The 19,497-nt window shown below is 39.5% G+C and overlaps 1 protein-coding gene across 1 annotated transcript in view; it reads right to left on the reverse strand.

Annotated features, from left to right (window-relative positions):
* The window catches only part of LOC101091395, a 61,715-nt gene that overhangs the window by 17,415 nt on the left and 24,803 nt on the right, over positions 1-19,497 (reverse strand). The window contains exons 9-13 of the mRNA XM_045038086.1: positions 4,345-4,554; positions 3,747-3,935; positions 3,455-3,652; positions 3,249-3,354; positions 2,959-3,168 (exon numbers count right to left, since the gene is read on the reverse strand). Of these exons, the coding sequence (XP_044894021.1) occupies positions 2,959-3,168; positions 3,249-3,354; positions 3,455-3,652; positions 3,747-3,935; positions 4,345-4,554 (913 nt within the window). The remainder of the gene's footprint in view (positions 1-2,958; positions 3,169-3,248; positions 3,355-3,454; positions 3,653-3,746; positions 3,936-4,344; positions 4,555-19,497) is intronic.

The following is a 19,497-nucleotide window of genomic DNA, read 5'->3' on the forward strand; positions in this document are numbered from 1 at the left end:
CTTAATTCATGATCCAGAAAAATGTTTTTATTGCAATGTGTTGACTAAAATGCACAAAAATGTGCATACATAAGACATAGCCACAAAACGAAATTTTCTCCTCTGATGTTCTTTATTTCAAACAGAATCCATCAGTGAAAACATTTTCTGAATATATGAGAGTTAACAGGATAAACTTTGTAAAATTAGACCAGATTTCACCCAGCATCTTTTTATACGAATATGCTAAGTTTTTAAATATGCCTTCCTGTCATCATTATAGACACAGCTGCATTAAAAAAAAATCATTAAGGAGAAGAGAATAGAAACATATTCTAAACCCTTTGGAACTATTTCCAAGCATTCCTTGTCATGGTGAAAAGATTTCACTATCATGTAATTACAATCAGCACCAGAAAACATATCATAATTTAAAATTGTGTTTTGCAAAAACATTCATTCATTTCGATTGTACATGAACACACTGACCCTCTAATTTCTCACATTTCTTCACAGTTACCAGTGTCACTTTTCTGCAAGCCCATTTGTTTTTGCCATCTCTAACTTTATGCCAGAAAACTGAGTTTTCTGAAATCATTTGCCAACAGTCAAATACAAGTTATTTTCCAAATTATCCAGTGCTTTATATACTTATAAATTACCAAATATTTCCTCTAACATACTTGCATATTGTCATTTGTAGAATATAACATAATATATTTATACAAAGAAGATATGATTGTCCTAACTCATTTTTATGATCTACACAGACTAAAAAATTACAAGACTAGAAACTAATTTATGAGTCTTTATAGTCATATAAACAGCCAACAATGAATAAAACAACAGATCAAAACTTAATCACCAAATTATTCCAAAAATATATAGCAAAATCAGATGAAAAAATAGCTTAAGTTATGAAAAAGATGAAGGAATGGAGTCATTTGGGGATTGGATTACTGAATTACCTAACATTAAGCTCACATCTTATTAGAAATAAACCCACTTTCTGAGGTTGTATTGAAATGATGACTAGAGTTTAGGCAAATTTTCCAGCCTCTTTTATGTTGGAAATATGACATTTACACAAAGCTTCCATACTACCACTTTGGGAAGCAGCCAAAGTTCATTATTTCAATGTTTTAATTATAATGAAGCTTAATATATGATTAACGATGTTGACATTGTTACCTTCACTCAGTGTTTATCATGATCTAGATTTGAATTCATTTTTTTTTTTCCAGAATAGTAAGGCCTGAGAGGGCACAGCAGGGTGAGGGAACAAGACTCATTATTACGTTAAAGCTGAAGGACTTCCCCAGGCTCTTCCTTAGAAAACTGAAACAAAATGTAGTTAGGGAAAAGAACCAGGGAGGAAAATCTCTCTCAGAACTGTTGCAGACACATAGACTGGGCTGGATTAGCACTTAGGCTTTTTCATTTTGCATAAATTGGACAAAAATTGAATGGGAAATATGAAGGAGTCACCTGTGTGCTGTCATGTGCCTGGAATCTGAAACACCAGAGGAAGGGCGCATATCTCCTCATATCAGTGACGCTTGGCCTGAGTCTCAAGGGAGCAAGTCAAAGCAAATCAAAGGGAGCCCAGGAGATTGTAGAATTAGTTGCTTCCTACATTTACCACCCTGATCATTGGGCATTCCTTTCCTTCAAGGACATAAACTCCTGGTTTCCCTTCACTGCTGTCTCTGTCTTGGACATCTGCATATTCTCATGTAGCCTATATGCCTTTCCAGCATGAACCCATCATGTCCCACGTGTCTATCTGTTATTCCCACATTAATTAAGTCCATATATTTCTGCAAAAGTCATATCACAAAGTAATGATCTCATTGACATCTCCATTACAATTTTCCTCTGGCACACCATTCTTCAAGTGTCAAAGACAGAATTCATCCCAAACGCAAAACCTGCTCCTCTCTTGGGATGATCCCACCCATCATCCAATTGTCCAAATCCTTCCGTTCCATATTCACCGATGATCTTCTGCCTCATCTTCACCAGCACAGAGCAGGTGATCCATCTTCTCAGCACACAATTGTAAATGGGAGCTCCAGGAGGCCTGCTGAGCTCTAATGGAATTTTCCTAAATTCTCTTGGCTGGTTCAAACTTCTTCAGGCTCTACCAGTTGTCACACAGAATGAGATATGAAAGACTCAGATATGGCGCTGGGAACCACAGGGCAGCTCCAACACCTCGTCAGTGATTTAAAGTGCAAGCTTTTGGGGGAGGGGGCTGGGTGGCTCAGCTGGTTGAGCATCTGACTCTTGATCTTGGCATAGGTCATGGTCCCAGGGTCATGGGATCCAGTCCCTGAGTGGGGCTCCATGATGAGCATGGAGCCTGCTTAAGATCCTCTCTTTCTCCCTCTAGTCTTCTCCCTGCTTGTACAAGCGCTCTCTCTCTCTCTCTCTCTCTCTCTCTCTCTCTCAAACAAATTAATTAACTGAAGAGAAAGGTTTTGGACTTGGGCGGTGACTCAAGTAAGGCAGCCACTGGGAAGTGGGGAGGGAGGGAACAAAGGGCCAAATGATTTGATCTTTACTCATTACTGGTGGGAAAAAACAGACAAAAACAAAAACAAAAACAAAAAACATGGAGGCAGGAGGATGTCTGGGGTCATCTTACCCTGGGGGAGGGGACAGGATGCTGTACAGAAGGTGGACCCTCCCCTATTCCTCTAGGGCTAAATGGTAGGGAACTCTGGTCATTGGGACAGCCCCAGTGTCAGCGGAGAAATCCTGACATCAGAAGGTCCTCAGAGACAGGGTGGGGCTCAAACTTCTTCAGAGCAGAGACTTGTTTCCCTTGTTAATCCACAGCCCCAGGATTAAAGGGGATTCTACATCCTCTCTGCACACTCCCCTTTGTGTCTATGAAAAAGGCAGTGCGTGGGTGAAAATGTGTGATCTGAAACGGACTGCACAGTTTTCGAGAAAGTCATCTGAACCACCTACAGAGGAAGCTGGGGGCCCACCTGTCGCCTACCCTGGAGGGAACGGGTCCCACTGTCCCCAAGGCTAAGGCTTCCCAGTTCATACTCTAGGCGCCTAGAGAGCAGTGGAGGGCACTGCAGTGGAGGGCACCCTGTCGCCAGGGTGAAAGAAAAGCCTAGAAGGCCAGGGTCCCTAAACCAGCACTGCAATTCGCGGAGATTCAAACTGGATCTGAAATCCCCCAAGCAAAGGCTGAGCATCTCTACCCTTTCCCGCCAGGGATGCAGGGCGGCGGCGACCACACCCACTACCGCGCAGGGCCGGCTCCGAAAGGTCCCCCCGCAGCCAAGGCCCCTTTGCACGCGGACTCTGGGGTGCTAGCTCGGCCTACTGATTCGTCCCGCTGAGGCCGGGAACCTGCACGGGGCGACTACGGGTAGTGGCGCGGTTTCCGAGGGAAAAAAAAAAAAAAAAAAGAAAAAAAACATAAAAGGGAAGCGGAGCCTCGGGAACAGACCCAAGGGGCGACAGGACGGGGGTGGAAATAAGGGCCCACAGGAGGGAGCCCGAGAGCGAGCGGGGCCGGAGGGACTGGAGCGAAGACGCATCGCCAAGCGCTTCCAGCCTCGGGGACCCTCCGGGCTCTGCGCACCAGCCTTAGGGGGAGACGGGGTCCGCGCAGCCGGCCGCCTGGCCAGGAGCCTTTCTCTGGGTGCTGAAGGCAGGGGTGACGTAGAACAGGTGCGGGTGCGGGTGGTGATTGCATTCGGGTCCGAACGCGACCCCGGGACGTGGCTCAAGACCCGAACCGAAGCCGGGAGATCGCGGGAGGAATGCAGCGCGGGGCGTGGTCAAAACAAAGCGAAACCCACTGGAGTCCCTGATGCGGCTCCCCCCTCCCCATCCCCCCATCCCCAGGGATCCTCTGCTTGGGATTTCTAAGACCTTGTAGAAGGCGCGGCCCAGGAGCTCGCAAGCTCCCTCCGACCTCATCCCACCTGCGGAATTAGGAGGAGCTCACTGGTCCTCACAGCTCCTCACATTTTACACGAGGAAGTGATTGGGCTTCAGAAGGATTTCTCCTCCTCCTGGGCCCTTTGGGCGCTCGATTCCAGCTACTGGGTTGCGAACACGCAGGATTCCACCTTTGAGGTCCGGCGGGGGAGAATAAAACGAAAGGATGGGAGGACAGAAGCCACAGAGGTACTGTGGCCCCGCTGGCAACGTTTTTGATGCAAATTCTCTAACAAATACAGGGGAGAGAATGACTGGTTCCTCTAAGCCATAGGGAAAATAATAAAACTGCCAAACAGGGAAAGGAAAACAGGTCTGTTCTCCAAGAGGCAGATGCAGAAACCTGGATGGTCTCAGCTCCTGACGTCACCAGGTGTTCCTGAGAGTCCATACCTGCTGGGCTGGAATTTCCATCTCCTTTAGCAAAGGGCTGAAGATCTTGCAAAGACTGGATCAGAGAGAGAAAGAAGAGACGACAAGATATTATAATACGAGAGGAGAAAAATAAAACTGAAGAGACACTACACAAAATATGCAAACCTTCCTCACAAGTCTTCGCAGACTCTCCGGCTGATGGGAGGAGGCAGGCTTTCTCCTGCACATCTGCAAAAGCTGCACAATTGCTGTTCACTTCTATGAACACGTCCCTCTACGGCCAGCATCCTTCTTTTTTATATTATGTATATCTGAGCCAAGAGTCAGATTCTCAACTGACTAAGCTACTCATGCGCCCCCAGCATCCTCCTTTTTACAAAATTTATTTTACCAACTTGAAAATTGCAGAAAGTCCAGAATCCTGTAGTAGCCCTGAAACGCTAATACACTTGCTCTCTATTCTTTCCTTTTTTTTTTTTCTGCATCTCCATTCTTTTATTCCCTCTGTATCTTTATTCTTATGTTCTTAATACGCTTTTACTGTAGTGACATGCTTTTTGTTAGCTTTTTTGATGCATAATTTACATATCATTTAACCAACTTTAAGCATACAATTTAATGTTTTGATAAATCAGTGGAGTCATGTTGAAAAGCAAAGGACAAACCAGCTGATATTTAGGTAATATCTAAAGATTATTATCACTTGAGAAAGAGCATATTTATGAAAGTGGCTTTGAAGTGTCACATTTAATAAGGAAAATAAAGATGTACCACAGAGGAACAAAATAATTAGAAGAGATTCCTTGAGCTGACTTCCCAAGTCTTAGAAAACGCTGTTCACTGAATGCAGTTCAGTGTTCCTTTCTCTTTTTATAGATCATGTGAGGAAAATAATGCCCTCAGAGTTCCCTGGAATCCATACGGCAGGAATATTTGTGAACAGGGTGGAAATATACAGTTCTGCCTTTCTGACCCAAGATTACACCTTCCTGCACAGAGGTCTCTGAACATTTGGAACATGGTGAAGACATTGTCAAAGAAAATTGTATTTCATAACACAAAGTGAAAATACTCCCACATCCAGCCCCCAGTATTGTCTACCCTACCTCAACTCTAACCATAGAGGTTACCATAGCGATAACCACATCCTGGTGATTAATATATCCTGACACAGATAATTGTGTTGTTTCCTCCATTCTTTTGCCAACATTTGCCATTACCTGTTTTGATATTTTTTGTCATTTTGTGGTTGACATTGTGGTGTTAATTTGCATTTACCTGATGACAGATGCAGTGAAACACTTTAGCATAGGGGTATATTTGGATATTCTCGTTAGTGAACTACCTGTTCAAATCATCCCTCCCCCCCCCCCCATTTTTCAAACAAGTTGACTTGTCTTGTTCTTACTGATTTTTGGAGTTCTCTCCAAAAAAAAAATGTCAAATATGTTCTCCCATTATTGCCTTTCACTTTGAATGGTGTCTTGATGTACAAAAGTTACTAATTTTCATTCATTCCAATTCATTTTTCGTATGTTTAGTAACTTATGTGTCCCACTTAGGAAAACTTCCTCTGAGATTATATAGTCCAAAAATTTTCTGAGATTTTTTTCTTTATTATTCTTTCTACAATGATAACTACAATAGTGTGGAAATAATTTCTATGCCATGAGATAGGAGTTAATATTCATTATTTTATTATCAATATTCAGTACTACCCTTACTCTGCTGTAACTCACAGATTACTACATAACACTAATAGTGAGTATTTATTTCTATGATGCAAATTACAATGAAAATACTTCACAAGTGATCAAATTAGCCTTCACAAAATGGATTATTAAATTCGGGGCATGATGGATAAGTAGGATTTAAGTAGGAAAAAAATAAGTAAAAACATTCTGGTGACAGTATTTTTGCGAAGAAAAGAGCATTATATTTATATTAGACATTAAATTTAATTAAAAGAGTCATGCATTAAAAAAATTAACTTTTATTCATTTTTGAGAGACAGAGAGAGACAGAGCATGAGCAGGGGAGGAGCAGAGAGAGAGGGAAACACAGGATCTGAAGCAGGTTCCAGGCTCTGAGCTGTCAGCACGTAGCCCAATGAGGGGCTCAAACCCATGACCTGAGCAGAAGTCAGATGCTTAACTGACTGAGCCACCCAGGCGCCCCCCATGCATTTTTATTTTTACCTACTTATAGTCTGGAAATTAAGATGAGAACCACCGCATATATTCTATGCATTATATAATAGATTATGATTTTCATTATAATTAAGTAAATAATGCAAATACATACCTTTATATCACCACCCAAAACCATGATACTTCATATAAAATGGTACTTTGTTTTACATTAGAGAGAATCTGAAGACAGATATCATCTGCTTGTCTGGTTCAAGATTGCACAAGAAGTAGAGGTTTTTCAGATTTCCTTTTTTTAAAAAAAATTTTTTTTAATGTTTACTTACTTTTGAAAGAGAGAGAGGGAGGGAGAGAGAGAGCAGAGCAGGGGGAAAGAGAGAGAGAGACCAAGGGTCCAAAGCAGGCTCTGCGTTGACAATGAGAGCCTGATGCAGGGCTTGAACCCATGAACCATGAGATCATGAGCTGAGCCGAAGTCACTTAACCGACCCAGCCATCCAGGTGCCGTATCTCAGATTTCCTTCTAATTCCTGATTTGCCCCTGGTCAAATGTGATTATGGAAAAGATAGGCATGAGATGGACAGGGAAGGTGCAAGATGAGTGGCTGCATATAAGGGAACTTGTGCAACAATTGCAAAGCTCACAGTTCTACTTTCATAATCCTGGAATGCTCTTATGAAGCTAATAGGTTTTGATACCTATTGATGAAAGTGGACGTGTGGGAAAGAGATTATAATGAGTGTTCTCCTTAATACAACCAAGAAGAAAGAATCCCTCCTCTTAACTATCAGGTTATTCTGACACTTATCAAATTCCAGGAGGCTGATCCAAACCTTCTATGAATTGCCTTTTATTCTATGTCTTTATGCTTGGACGGTCCACCCTAGTCCAGAGGTACCAGAGGTAACAGGGGACCTTTTCCAGGACATCACTGTGTGCCTGGAGAGAGTCATGAGAGCTTTGTTTGCAGATAATCTAGCAATCATCTTTTAGTTAAACAGCATGTTGATTCTATACCATAAAACAGTAAATTGTGGGGCACCTGGGTGGCTCAGTCGGTTGAGTGTCTGACTTCGGCTCAGGTCATGATCTCACAGTTGGTGAGTTCGAGCCCTGCATCAGGCTCTGTGCTGACAGCTTAGAGCCTGGAGCCTGCTTCATATTCTGTGTCTCTCCATCTCTCGGCTCCTCCCCTGCTCATGCTCTGTCTTTCAATAATAAATAAATGTTAAAAAAAAATTTAAACAGTAAATTGTTATTTTCATCATTCTGTTAATGTTTTGGTTGCTCTTCTTTGACATAAATACTTGACAAAGTAAAGTTAGAATTTAAATGTATTGCACATAATCTTCAAAAAGAAACAGATTTGGAGGATGATTGAAGGTGGAGATGGGGTGAAAATATTGAGGACATTATAGAATAAATTGGGAGTGAGCCATCTATAAACATTTCATTTCATTGCCTGCTAGATATTTAGAAATACCAATGTGGAACATGGGGATATCTTCTATTGGGAAATTTAGGTTAGAGAGTTATGGTTAAAGCCGTAGGGATGTGAGCTCATTGAGGGAGGCCATGCAAAGCACACTTAGAGAATCACAATCTACCAAGGGTGCTAATAAGAAGTCTAGATGAATAAAGGAAGATAGTAACCAGAATGAAGTGGGACCAGGAGGGTAAATGCCAAAAAGCCAAGGGGCCAGTGGAGTGTTCACATATCCAGGAGATCCTCCTTCCCCTCCCCCATCCCCCACATCCCCATGTTCCAGTGCACTGTGCCCAGTCTCTCTTCCTTTAATAATCTTACTGTCAGTTCCCAATAAAACTGAAACCACCTGAATTTGGTGGGCAGGAAAATCCTCCATTTATGTTTTTTCTTTCTGAATCAGTAAGAGGAAGATCTGAGAACCCTCGCTCTGGAGACTGAGGCCAAAAGTAACTACTGTACTTCTTACCATAGGAAACCACTTGAGAAGATCTAATCTGGTTTCATATAAATAATCTAAGTTATGAAAGTTTTTATTTTTTTATAAATGTTTACTCATTTTTGAGAGAGAGAGAGAGAGAGAGCATGAGTGGGGGAGGGGAAGAGAAAGGGGGACAAAGGATCCAAAGCAGGCTCTGCACTGATGGTAGTGAGCCACATGTAGGGCTCCAACTCATGAACCAAACCGTGAGATCATGACCTGAGCTGAAGCGGGATGCTCAACGGACTGAGCCACCCAGGTGCCCCTGAAAGATTTCAATTAGACAACTACATCGGGAATTCTTAGTGATGAGAAAATAGTTAATTGGTGAGAAATTATAGCCTGAGGGGCGCTGGGTGGTTCAGTGGGTTAAGTGTCAGACTTTGGCTCAGGTCATGATCTCACAGTTCATGAGTTCAGGCCCTGCATAGGACTCTGTGCTGACAACTCAGAGCCTGGAGCCTGCGTCACATTCTGTATCTCCTTCTCTCTCTAACCCTCCCCCACTTACGCTTTCTCTCTCTCTCTCTCTCCCAAAACTAAATAATAAACATTAAAAAAAGAAGAAATTATAGCCTGATTTTTCTCCTACATAGAGCAAGACTTATAACTCTATAACTCATTGCCATAAATTACCTCATGGGAACGTGCATGGAAAAGAAAGATGGCAAGTTCTGTCCAAAATGACAGAGCTTAGAAATGGATTACAGGACAGTTTATATCTTGTCCTCCTTTTGCTAGAGTTTGAGCATATTTCTACATTAGATTTTTTTTAAGTTTATTTTATTTTGAGAAAGAGAGAGAGAATCCCAAGCAAGCTCCACACTGTCAGTGCAGAGCCCAACACGGGGCTCAAACTCATGAACTATGAGATCCTGACAGGAGCTGAAATCAAGAGACAGATGCTTAACTGACTGAGCCACCCAGGCACCCCTCTACATTAGGTTTTTTTTTTTTTTTAATAAAGAAGGAAATATTATTCTCTCTAGAATATGTAGAGAGAAATCATTTTATTATTTCTGACTGTCTTGTCGTAAATGATTCCGGTGTCCCCATTCATGAGTTTATGGTACTCTATGCTTTTCCTAAAAAGATTAGATTTAGGGGCGCCTGGGTGGCGCAGTCAGTTAAGCGTCCGACTTCAGCCAGGTCACGATCTCACGGTCCGTGAGTTTGAGCCCCGCGTCAGGCTCTGGGCTGATGGCTCAGAGCCTGGAGCCTGTTTCCGATTCTGTGTCTCCCTCTCTCTCTGCTCCTCCCCCGTTCATGCTTTGTCTCTCTCTGTACCAAAAATAAATAAACGTTGAAAAAAAATTTAAAAAAAAGATTAGATTTAATTATTTGTATTTATTATCTTTTTATCTGTTTAATTTAGAAACATAGTTTCTTTGATTTTTTAAAAATGTTTATTTATTTTGAGAGAGAGAGAGAGAGTACATGCGGGGAGAGGCAGAGAGAGAGAGGTGGGGAGGGGCAGAGAGAGAAGGAGAGAGAGAGAATCCCAAGCAGGCTCCGCACTGTCAGCCCAAAGCCTGGTGCAAGGCTCAGTCTCATGAACCATGAGATCATGATCTGAGTTGAAATCAAGAGTCAAAATCAGTCACTTAAATGACTGAGCCACCCAAGTGCCCCTCTGTTCTAGTAATTTTTAAGTTGACTAAATAGCATACACATATTCCTTTTTTGTTTAAAACTATTCCTAGGTGCACTTAAATATTTACATGAGTTCATGAGAGCTATGTGATGTCTAAAAATACAATTTCTTTTCACATGAGCAGTTAATTGTTGCTACTACAAATTCTAAAACATAAACAAAGAAGACAATAAATTAATAAAAAGAATACCAACAAGCTATTATCAAACTTAATCCTAAGAGTTTTAGCTCTCCAGATACTCTTCTGTACATGTTTTTCACTATGTTCCTCTATATCCATAATTTTAAAAGCCCTAAATTAAATCCTATGTTATATACCAATTTGTAAAGATACTAATATTTTTTAAGCGCTCCACTGATACAGGCTTTTATAAATAACATCTTATTATTAAGTGTATATAGATAATTAGTAGTTAGAAATCAGGTAATGTCAAATGTAATTTCCCAAATAATTCTTTGTTTTAGTTAAGATATCCTTTCCAGTAACTTGAGTTTGACAAATTGCTTTTAACCAAATCATCTAGAATTCTTTTTTTCTTTTTCCCGCCTATTCCCTATGTCCCTTTTCCCTAAACCCATAATTAAATCATCCAGGATGACAGACATGTGACCTTACACTTCCATTTTGCCAAACCAGCCATAAGAATCATTCATATTTTGATCTCAAATGCCAATTTAACTTCTAAAGAGTGGCTAGAAAGTGATCAGAATGAAGGGATTTAAATAGCTGTTTTGAAGATACAATGACATTAGAGACTAAGTTTTTGTGAGGAGAGGGCAGAAATTATCAAACAAGGGAAAGATTCAAATACCATATTCAAATACAGTTAGATGTAAGGGTAAAAACAAGAGAACGTGGGACACGAATTTATCATGCAGACATTATTTTTGTAAAAATTAACTACAAGATTGAATCAGCACTAAGAGGTGTTTGTAGTCAGTATTTTTAGAGATTAGGAAGGGAATTAATCTCATTGAGCAATGGGAAAGTATATCCTGCTGGTCTTCTGTACTGCAGAAGCCTAATCCAGGGAAGCTTCAAGAATCTTGATATAAAGATAGTCTTCAAATCAAATTTGGTCTGTTCAGAAGCATTGGCTGGACCATGGAGACCTGAAAATTTCAGCTTCTGTCCACTGAACCGAGAACACAGAGCCACTTATCCAACTGGGTGTCTTTTCTTTCAAGTGTTGATGAGACCAATTATAGAATCTTCAAGTGGGTACAGAGTTCCAAGGGGAAGAATTCATTTATCTTTAACTTAAAGATTCTAAAAAAGAATTTCAATTTAACCACCAGGAAGTTTGCATCTTTCTTAAAGCCAATGGTAAAATGCCTAATACATATGTATATATTATGTGTGTATCTATATATTATTATTTTCAGTTTTCACTGGAACTATGGAATAATAATCTGTACTGTTGCTTAAAATTTTATAAATTAATAAGACTCTGTTATTTTATGGTTCCACGTGTGTAAAAATAGACTGAATTTCTGTAGAATTTTCTTGGAAAATCTTGTTATAGAATGTGAAAAATGATTTCTCATTTTTCAGATTGTGGCCTTTTAAAAGTGGCCAATAACTACCCAAAAATTGGTGATGTGGGAAGATGTCATTTGTGACATGTTGGAGTATCGTAAATGAGGACTTTTGAATTCACTCTTGTCTAAAAATCAGGATGCTGATTACCTCTGGTCATTTATTTTAAAGCATACTCTAGTAAATGAAACTAGTTGTCTTTTAAATTTGGGCTTTATGTATTTTCAAATGTGGATGATAGTATGTGTGATATGATTGAGGAATATATTGAGGAGTATATATTCTATTTTAAACAATAGATCCCCTTTACATTAAGATTTCTTAAATGTGCAAGTGTTGACACTGAAGAGAAATCTTGTATTAAGAATGGAGGGGAGAAGGTTATATAGAATCGAACAAAATATTTGAAGTAATTTTGGTTTGTGAAGATTTTATTTGTTTATATCTGTAAGCTTTTGATGACAGATATATTGTCTTCTGTATCTTTGTATCTCTACCAAAAAAGGTAAGTCTCTTGTTCTGTACATGATACTAAATAATAAGCTTATTTTGGCACTTTTGAATAAAATGTCTTTTAACTTTAAGAGAAATAAAAATTTAGCTAACTCCTTCGTCCTTCACACATATTTGTATTCTCTTCTTTCCTCATATGGTCGCATCATAATTTTTCTTACATTTTGTTAACTAACCCCTGTGGAAAATGAAAATCGTAGATGAATCATAAATTGTATTGTAATTATAATTCTTTTTTATTATAACATCTTGATTTCCACTGGCCTTTATAAAATTTTACTGTCATGGCTTTCTATAAACCTATCACAAACTCCTCCCTAATCTCTCCGAACTGGAGTTAAGATTTCTCAAGATTTAAAACATATCTAATAATTTCCCAGTTTCCTCTAGAGTTTGTTTTACTCCATTTAGGTTCAGAAGTGATAAAAAAGAAACTGAACAGAGAAAACTTTCCGGAGGTTCCTAACCTTCCAGCAAAGAGCCCCCTCCCCAGGGACGCCTCCATACCACACTGACAGGTCAGTTGAAAGCATTGCAGTCTATTTGTAACACAGCAAATTAGTCCTCTTCGGGCAGTCCAGCTCAGGATCTGATATGCTCTTCCTTTTTGGCACAAGTCATACTGATTTTTAATTTTTTAGGAAAAAAAAAAATCTTGCGAGGGGTGCCCGAAGGCTCTGCATTGACAGTGCAGAGCCTGCTTGGGATTCTGTCTCCCTCTCTCTCTCTCTCTCTCTGCCCTTCCCCCACCCTCTTTTTCTCTCTCACAAAATAAATAAGTAAATGTTAAAAAAAATCTTGAGGAAGGGATGGAAACTTATGTTTTTCTGTTTATTAAGCAATCTGAGATGCAACTAAATTCCAGGTTGGGAAAATGAAAAAGTATATATATTTTCTATACATAAAAATAAAACTGAAGCACCTGGGTGGCTCATTGGGTTAAGCTTCTGACTCTTGACTTTGGCTCAGGTCATGATCTCATGGTTCCAGGGTTTGAGCCCTGTGTGGGGCTCTGTGCTCACAGTGTGGAGCTTGCTTGGGATTCTGTCTGCCTCTTTCTCTGCCCCTCCCCTGCTTTCTCTCTCTCTCTCTGCTACTCTCTTTCAAAATAAATTTTAAAAAACAAAACCAATATAGGCTTTTATGTCAATGGCAACTTGGCAGAAAACTAACTCATAGCTTAAATTTTATAGGCAATTGTGCCTTTGTCGTATCAAATGATATTCTAAATCATTCTGACCAATAGATGTATCTTTCTCCTTAAAGCAGAATTGTAGCAATTTTGTGGGAGCACATGTATGCTGCTGGCTCCTAGTAAGGTCCTAGGGACATGGGGTGCCAGATCCTAAAAGGTCTTTGGAGAAGGAAGTAGTGGGGGGAGGAGTGCATTCATGACCCTCTTCTTCCCTTCTCCTCCATGCTGCTTGCCCTCTCTTGCTGACCTCCAAATGCTGATCCTCCTGCTGACCCTCTCTACCCTTTCTGGCAGCTTCCATCTCACCCCTCCTCCCCCAAGTTGTGGCCAGTGTAGTGGGTTCCTGGGCATTGAGTCAGCCCCTACCCCTTTGTGTATTGGTAATATACATTGACATGATTTCCTAAAACAGAAGATTCAGTTACTTTCTTTGAATTTTTATTTTGAAAATTATGCAGGCGAGCCATTTTTCCCTCTAATTCCTAACTGCACTAAGTGGAAGAAAAAAAAAAGATAGTTTCTGTTTAACTGATGAATGTGGCTTTTACTCTTTACTTTAATGTTAAGAAAATTATGGCTGTTTCGTGGATTTCTTCTATTTCTTCTGCAGTCCCATACTTGTAATCGTTAAGTAGATTTTTCTCATTTTCTCCTTCAATGTCCATGAAAGCAGTGCTGAAGAATCAGAATATCTGGTCAAAACAAAAGAACTGAAGTGACCTTAAAAAGGTAGTGTCTTCTCTCTGTATGGGAAAAAGGGAGGTATTTAGATTCTCAGTTACTGTCAAATGCATCATGGCTACAGAGATGCAGTGGGTCCAAGCTCCTTGAAGTTCATGACATTCGAGTGACCTCAGGGAGACAATTGACAATTTTGCAAAGTTGCTAGAGGTCTGTATGTAAGGTGGCCACACATAACCTGCTCACTTGACTTCTAACCTTTCTATCTTGTTGATTTGGAGACTGTTACCTAGGCTTATGCCACGTTCTCTATGGCTTGAGATGAAATTTTCAAGCCCGTCTTTTACTGCCTGACTTTCTTTTAATGTGCTAAGCTGGAAACAGGATTTGATTTCCTGAACTGCTCATCTGCTTTGTCCATGCCACTAAGGAATTTAGTTCATCTTTCATCTCATTCGTGTTCTTTTGAAACAAGATGCTTTGGGGCTCAAGTCTTTTCAGTTTATTTACTTATTTACATTTATTACATTTGTAATACATTACAAATATATTTATTTACATTGATATAGGAGATTTTGTGTTCTCTTTTGTGTAACAATTCACAATTAAAATGTAAATAAATAAAAGTCTGATGCTTCAGGATGCTTCCCTGATGTACAGAGTCTCCTTGTAAAATGCATAATTGCATTGTATATCAGTTTTCCTATCAATATTATTAAAGTATTTTAGAATTTAAAAAAAAACTTTAAATAAATAAAGAAGTTTTAATTGATAAGATCTTGGCTCCAGTACAAGGATCTATAAGTTATTCCTTAAGTGGACAGGAGAGAATATACATCACTGAAATATGTCCCATTCTGGGGTGCCTGGGTGGCTCAGTTCGTTAAGCATCTGACTCTTGGTTTCCGTTCAGGTTCAGGTCATGATCTCAACAGTTCCTGAATTGGAACTCCCTCTGTCAGCAGAGAGCCTGCTTTGGGATTCTCTCTCCCCTTCCTGATCGTGCTGTCTCTTTCTCAAAACAGAACAAAACAAACAAACAAGCAAAAAAACTAGTCCCTTCTTAAAATCTCAGGTGATGAAAGTGTTTGGAGCAGTTCAGTTACACAGTGATACCTACCACTGAGAAGGGAAAACAAACAGCCTAAAAATTTATAATGTCAAAATTCAAATTCCCGTCCCCTTTCAAAAAGAAAGTTTTTCTTGGAGTCTACTCATAATTATCTTTCTCATTTCTGGAACTTTAGGAACAAGAGAACAAGCTCGGCCTGATATATCAAGTTTGGGCGCGAGTGGCAGCACCAACTCATTTGTTAATTGTAGAAGATACAATTATCCAATTACGGTTTGTTTTTAAATTTTTTTAATGTTTACTTTTGACACACAGAGAGAGACACACACAGAGCGTGAGCAGGGGAGGGACAGAGAGAGAGGGAGACACAGAATCCGAAGCAGGCTCCAGGCTCTGAGCTGTCAGCACAGAGTCTGACGCGGGGCTTGAACTCACAAACTGTGAGATCATGACCTGAGCCGGAAGTTGGTCGCTTAACCAACTGAGCCACTCAGGCACCCCAAGGCTATGTGTTTTATAAGAGCATTTTCTTTCTATATTTTCTTTCATGTCATTTTTACTTTTTGTTTTATAAGAGAATAAAAATTCTTGCCATATAAAAAAATGTGGCCAGGTAAAGGAATAAATATCTTACTTTCATGGATAAGATACCAAGGAAGTCCCAGATGGTGAGTGTAATAATTGGGAAGTTTTCTAATGGCCTCACTTTGATTTCATTTCAGTCATAAGTAAGTTTCAGGTTATACTAATTCTTTTTTTTTTTTTCTTACGTTTCTTTATTTTTGAGAGGCAGAGAAAGAAAGAACACAAGTGGAGGAGGGGCAGAGAGAGTGAGAGATACAGAATCTGAAGTAGGCTCCAGGCTCTGAGCTGTCAGTACAGATCCCGACACGGGGCTTGAACTCACGACCTGTGAGATCACGATTTGAGCCAAAGTCGGATGCTCAACTGACTGAGCCACCCAGGAGCCCCATCAGGTTATATTAATTCTATATAAGTAATCAAACCTAAGAGGTAGATAGAGTGAATGTGATAAACATCTCCAGGACTATCAAGAATAAGATACTTTTGATGTGATGGCCGAGAAAATGTACCAAATAGAAATGCAAACATTCATCAGTTAATGGACATTTAGGCTCTTTACATAATTTGGCTATTGTTGAGAGTGCTGCTATGAACATTGGGGTACAAGTGCCCCTATGCATCAGCACTCCTCTATCCCTTGGGTAAATTCCTAGCAGTACAATTGCTGGGTCATAGGGTAGATCTGTTCTAATTTTTTGAGGAACCTCCACACTGTTTTCCGGAGCGGCTGCACCAGTCTGCATTCCCACCAACAGTGCAAGAGGGTTCCCGTTTCTCCACATCCTCTCCAGCATCTATAGTCCCCTGATTTGTTCATTTTAGCCACTCTGACTGGCGTGAGGTGGTATTTGAGTGTGGTTTTGATTTGTATTTCCTTGATGAGGAGTGACGTTGAGCATCTTTTCATGTGCCTGTTGGCCATCCGGATGTCTTCTTTAGAGAAGTGTCTATTTATATTTTCTGCCCATTTTTTCACTGGATTATTAGAAGTTGTGGTTTATATACACAATGGAATACTACGTGATAATGAGAAAGAATGGAATATGGCCTTTTGTAGCAACATGGATGGAACTGGAGAGTGTTATGTTAAGTGAAATAAGTCATACAGAGACAGATACCACATGTTTTCACTCCCATGTGGATCCTGAGAAACTTAACAGAAGACCATGGTGGGGGTGGGGGGAAGGAAATAAAAATAAAAAAAGGTTAGAGAGGGAGGGAGCCAAAACATAAGAGATTCTTAAAAACTCAGAACAAACTGAGGGTTGATGGGGGGTGGGAGGGAGGGAAGAGTAGGTGACGGGAATTGAGGAGGGCACCTGTTGGGATGAGCACTGGGTGTTGTATGGAAACCAGTTTGACAATAAATTTCATATTAAAAAAAAAGAAATGCAAACTGTCCCATCTTCTAATATCGAAGGCAAATATTGAATGTCTTTAAAGTAGCTAATTCTGCCTGGGGATACAAGAAAATCTGAGAGAAATAAGAAGAATGCTAGCTATAAAATTTTCTTTGAAAAGGAAGAAAACTTAATATTATCAAACTTCAGATGTATTTGCTGTTACTCAGCAAAATGTTAGCATCTGTAAAAAAATCTCAGGAACCACAGGCAAAAATAGAAAAGGAGTGTTAGATTGAAGCTCCAGCAGATAAGATTATACAATCTGAGATCACTTGGAAAGAGGCAGCAAGTCAGGAAAAAACTCTCAATAGAGTCTCTATTAGTCAACACAGTGCTGCATGAAAGATGTGGGAGGGGAAGAAAGTTAACTACAGAATCTGGGTGTTAGGGTGAAAAAATAATGGAACATTTCTGATAACTATTTTCAAACTTTGGAGAATCATTTCTGTCTTAGTCACCCATTTAAGGGAGTAAAAGGCAAAAAAGAGGCTCCTTGTCTTATGGCTCTCAGTTAGCCAGGCTATGAGTAGGTAAACACTTGTCACTTGGAAAATGTGAAGAGCAGAGTTTATACCTTCTTGAACACTGGACTTGGACCTAACCTTGAACAACACCATATCTCTTTTGTTGAGGCTCCCCTGTGTTTCATTAATCACAACCTTTTGGAATTTCTCCTACTGTGCCAATCATTTCAATATTTTCTTCTGAAACAATAAAAACTGATCTCCTTTTCACTGTGTATCCAGAATTCTCGGATATTTCTCACAGCTTGGTATGCTCCAATGCCTAAGCATAAACCAATAGGAATGGAACACAAGAGCTGTAGAAAACACCTACTCATTTCCTGAAAGTCAGATCCCTTTGCCCCAGATATTTTTTGCAGCTTTCCTGCTGGATGGGACAAGGCCACAAACTGGAATTTTACATACACCTAGATAACAGCCAGTGGTTGACTATGTCAGCCTACCTCTTGACCACCTCTGCTATTTGGGCAGCCATGTGAGAGAGCACATCTTCCAACTCATTTCAGTGTGGAGGCTCTTGTTAGATCAGATTAGTCTATCCTCTAACTGGTCCTAAGAGAGGCTTTCACTTGCACCAACTACCCATGAGAAGTGAACCCTCAATGTCATGGGATTAAGCACATTAGTGATTATGTGGTTGCTTCATATTTCAGTCATTATTTATCCTATGACTGTACTCCAAAGTATTTCTTTCTTTCTTAAAAAAATTTTTTACAAGATACAGATATCACATGGTATTATAGAATTCTCTATTCTCTATCATCTGTATTATTTTTTTCAAATTTAAACAGGTTTTGTTTTATGCACTGCTTAGAGAAGTTAATACCACTTTATGTTTAGTAGGTAATTTAACACATATGTCAGTTTAGAAAATGATAGTCTCCATTATTCAAAGTGTTATTTCTTGTTTCCCTATCACTTTATCACTTTATGTAGGGTCTTCATCTTCTACTAGATTATATTGATTATCCTAGGGAAATCTCAAAATCAACACTACAGAATAAAATTATGCTGTCGGTATTTCATACCTTAAAATAATGGACTTTTCTTATTCTATGAATCTGGAAATTAATCTATTTCTTGTCTGTCGTTGACATTTCCCATTAGTATTTTTTGTCCTATTATGTTAGCTGTATTCTGAAAAATCATGTTTCAATGCTGAAATATTTGCTTACATTAACTCTTTTGCTCATTTATTTATTCATGTTTAATATATTGCATTTTATGGTCTAAGTACTGCATTGAATAGTGGGAATAGAGTTGTAAGTGAGACAAATACTGCCTCTACTCTCTTAGAATTTTCAACCTAATAAGTATCAGTCTAATAAGTTTCAATCTAATAAGTGTCTACCAATTTGATGAAAGTTTGTTGATAATTATAATAAGGTAATATAATATGCTTAGAGGGTATGGAACAAGAGGAGCTACCCTGATCTGTGGAGTCAGAAGGACTTCCCTAAAAAGCTTTTGTTTCAGTCAAGATTCGATGAATGACTAAGGTTTAGAGGAATGATAATGCCTGTCAGATACTTGGATTTATCCTTGTAGAGAAGATTAAGCATTGAAGCCTTGAAGAGAAGATTAAGCATCACTCCTTTTGCGTACTAAGCTGAGATATATACCACTTCATTTCTTCTACCCCAATCTGGTTCAAACATGCAAGTAAAACACATTGCTCACAATGCAGAGGAGCCTTGAAAACATTATGTGAATGTTTACAAAATACAAAAATAAAAATACAAAAAGCCACATGCTGTGTGTGACTGACTTTGCATGAAATGTATATGATAGACAAATCCATACAGACTGCAAGGAGAGTTGAGGTTGACAAGGGATGAGAGGGTGAAAAGGGAGTAAGTATTAAAGGGTATTTATTTCTTTTGGGG

The sequence above is a fragment of the Felis catus genome, chromosome D1, assembly GCF_018350175.1.
Source record: "Felis catus isolate Fca126 chromosome D1, F.catus_Fca126_mat1.0, whole genome shotgun sequence".
Taxonomy (NCBI): Eukaryota; Metazoa; Chordata; class Mammalia; order Carnivora; family Felidae; genus Felis; species Felis catus.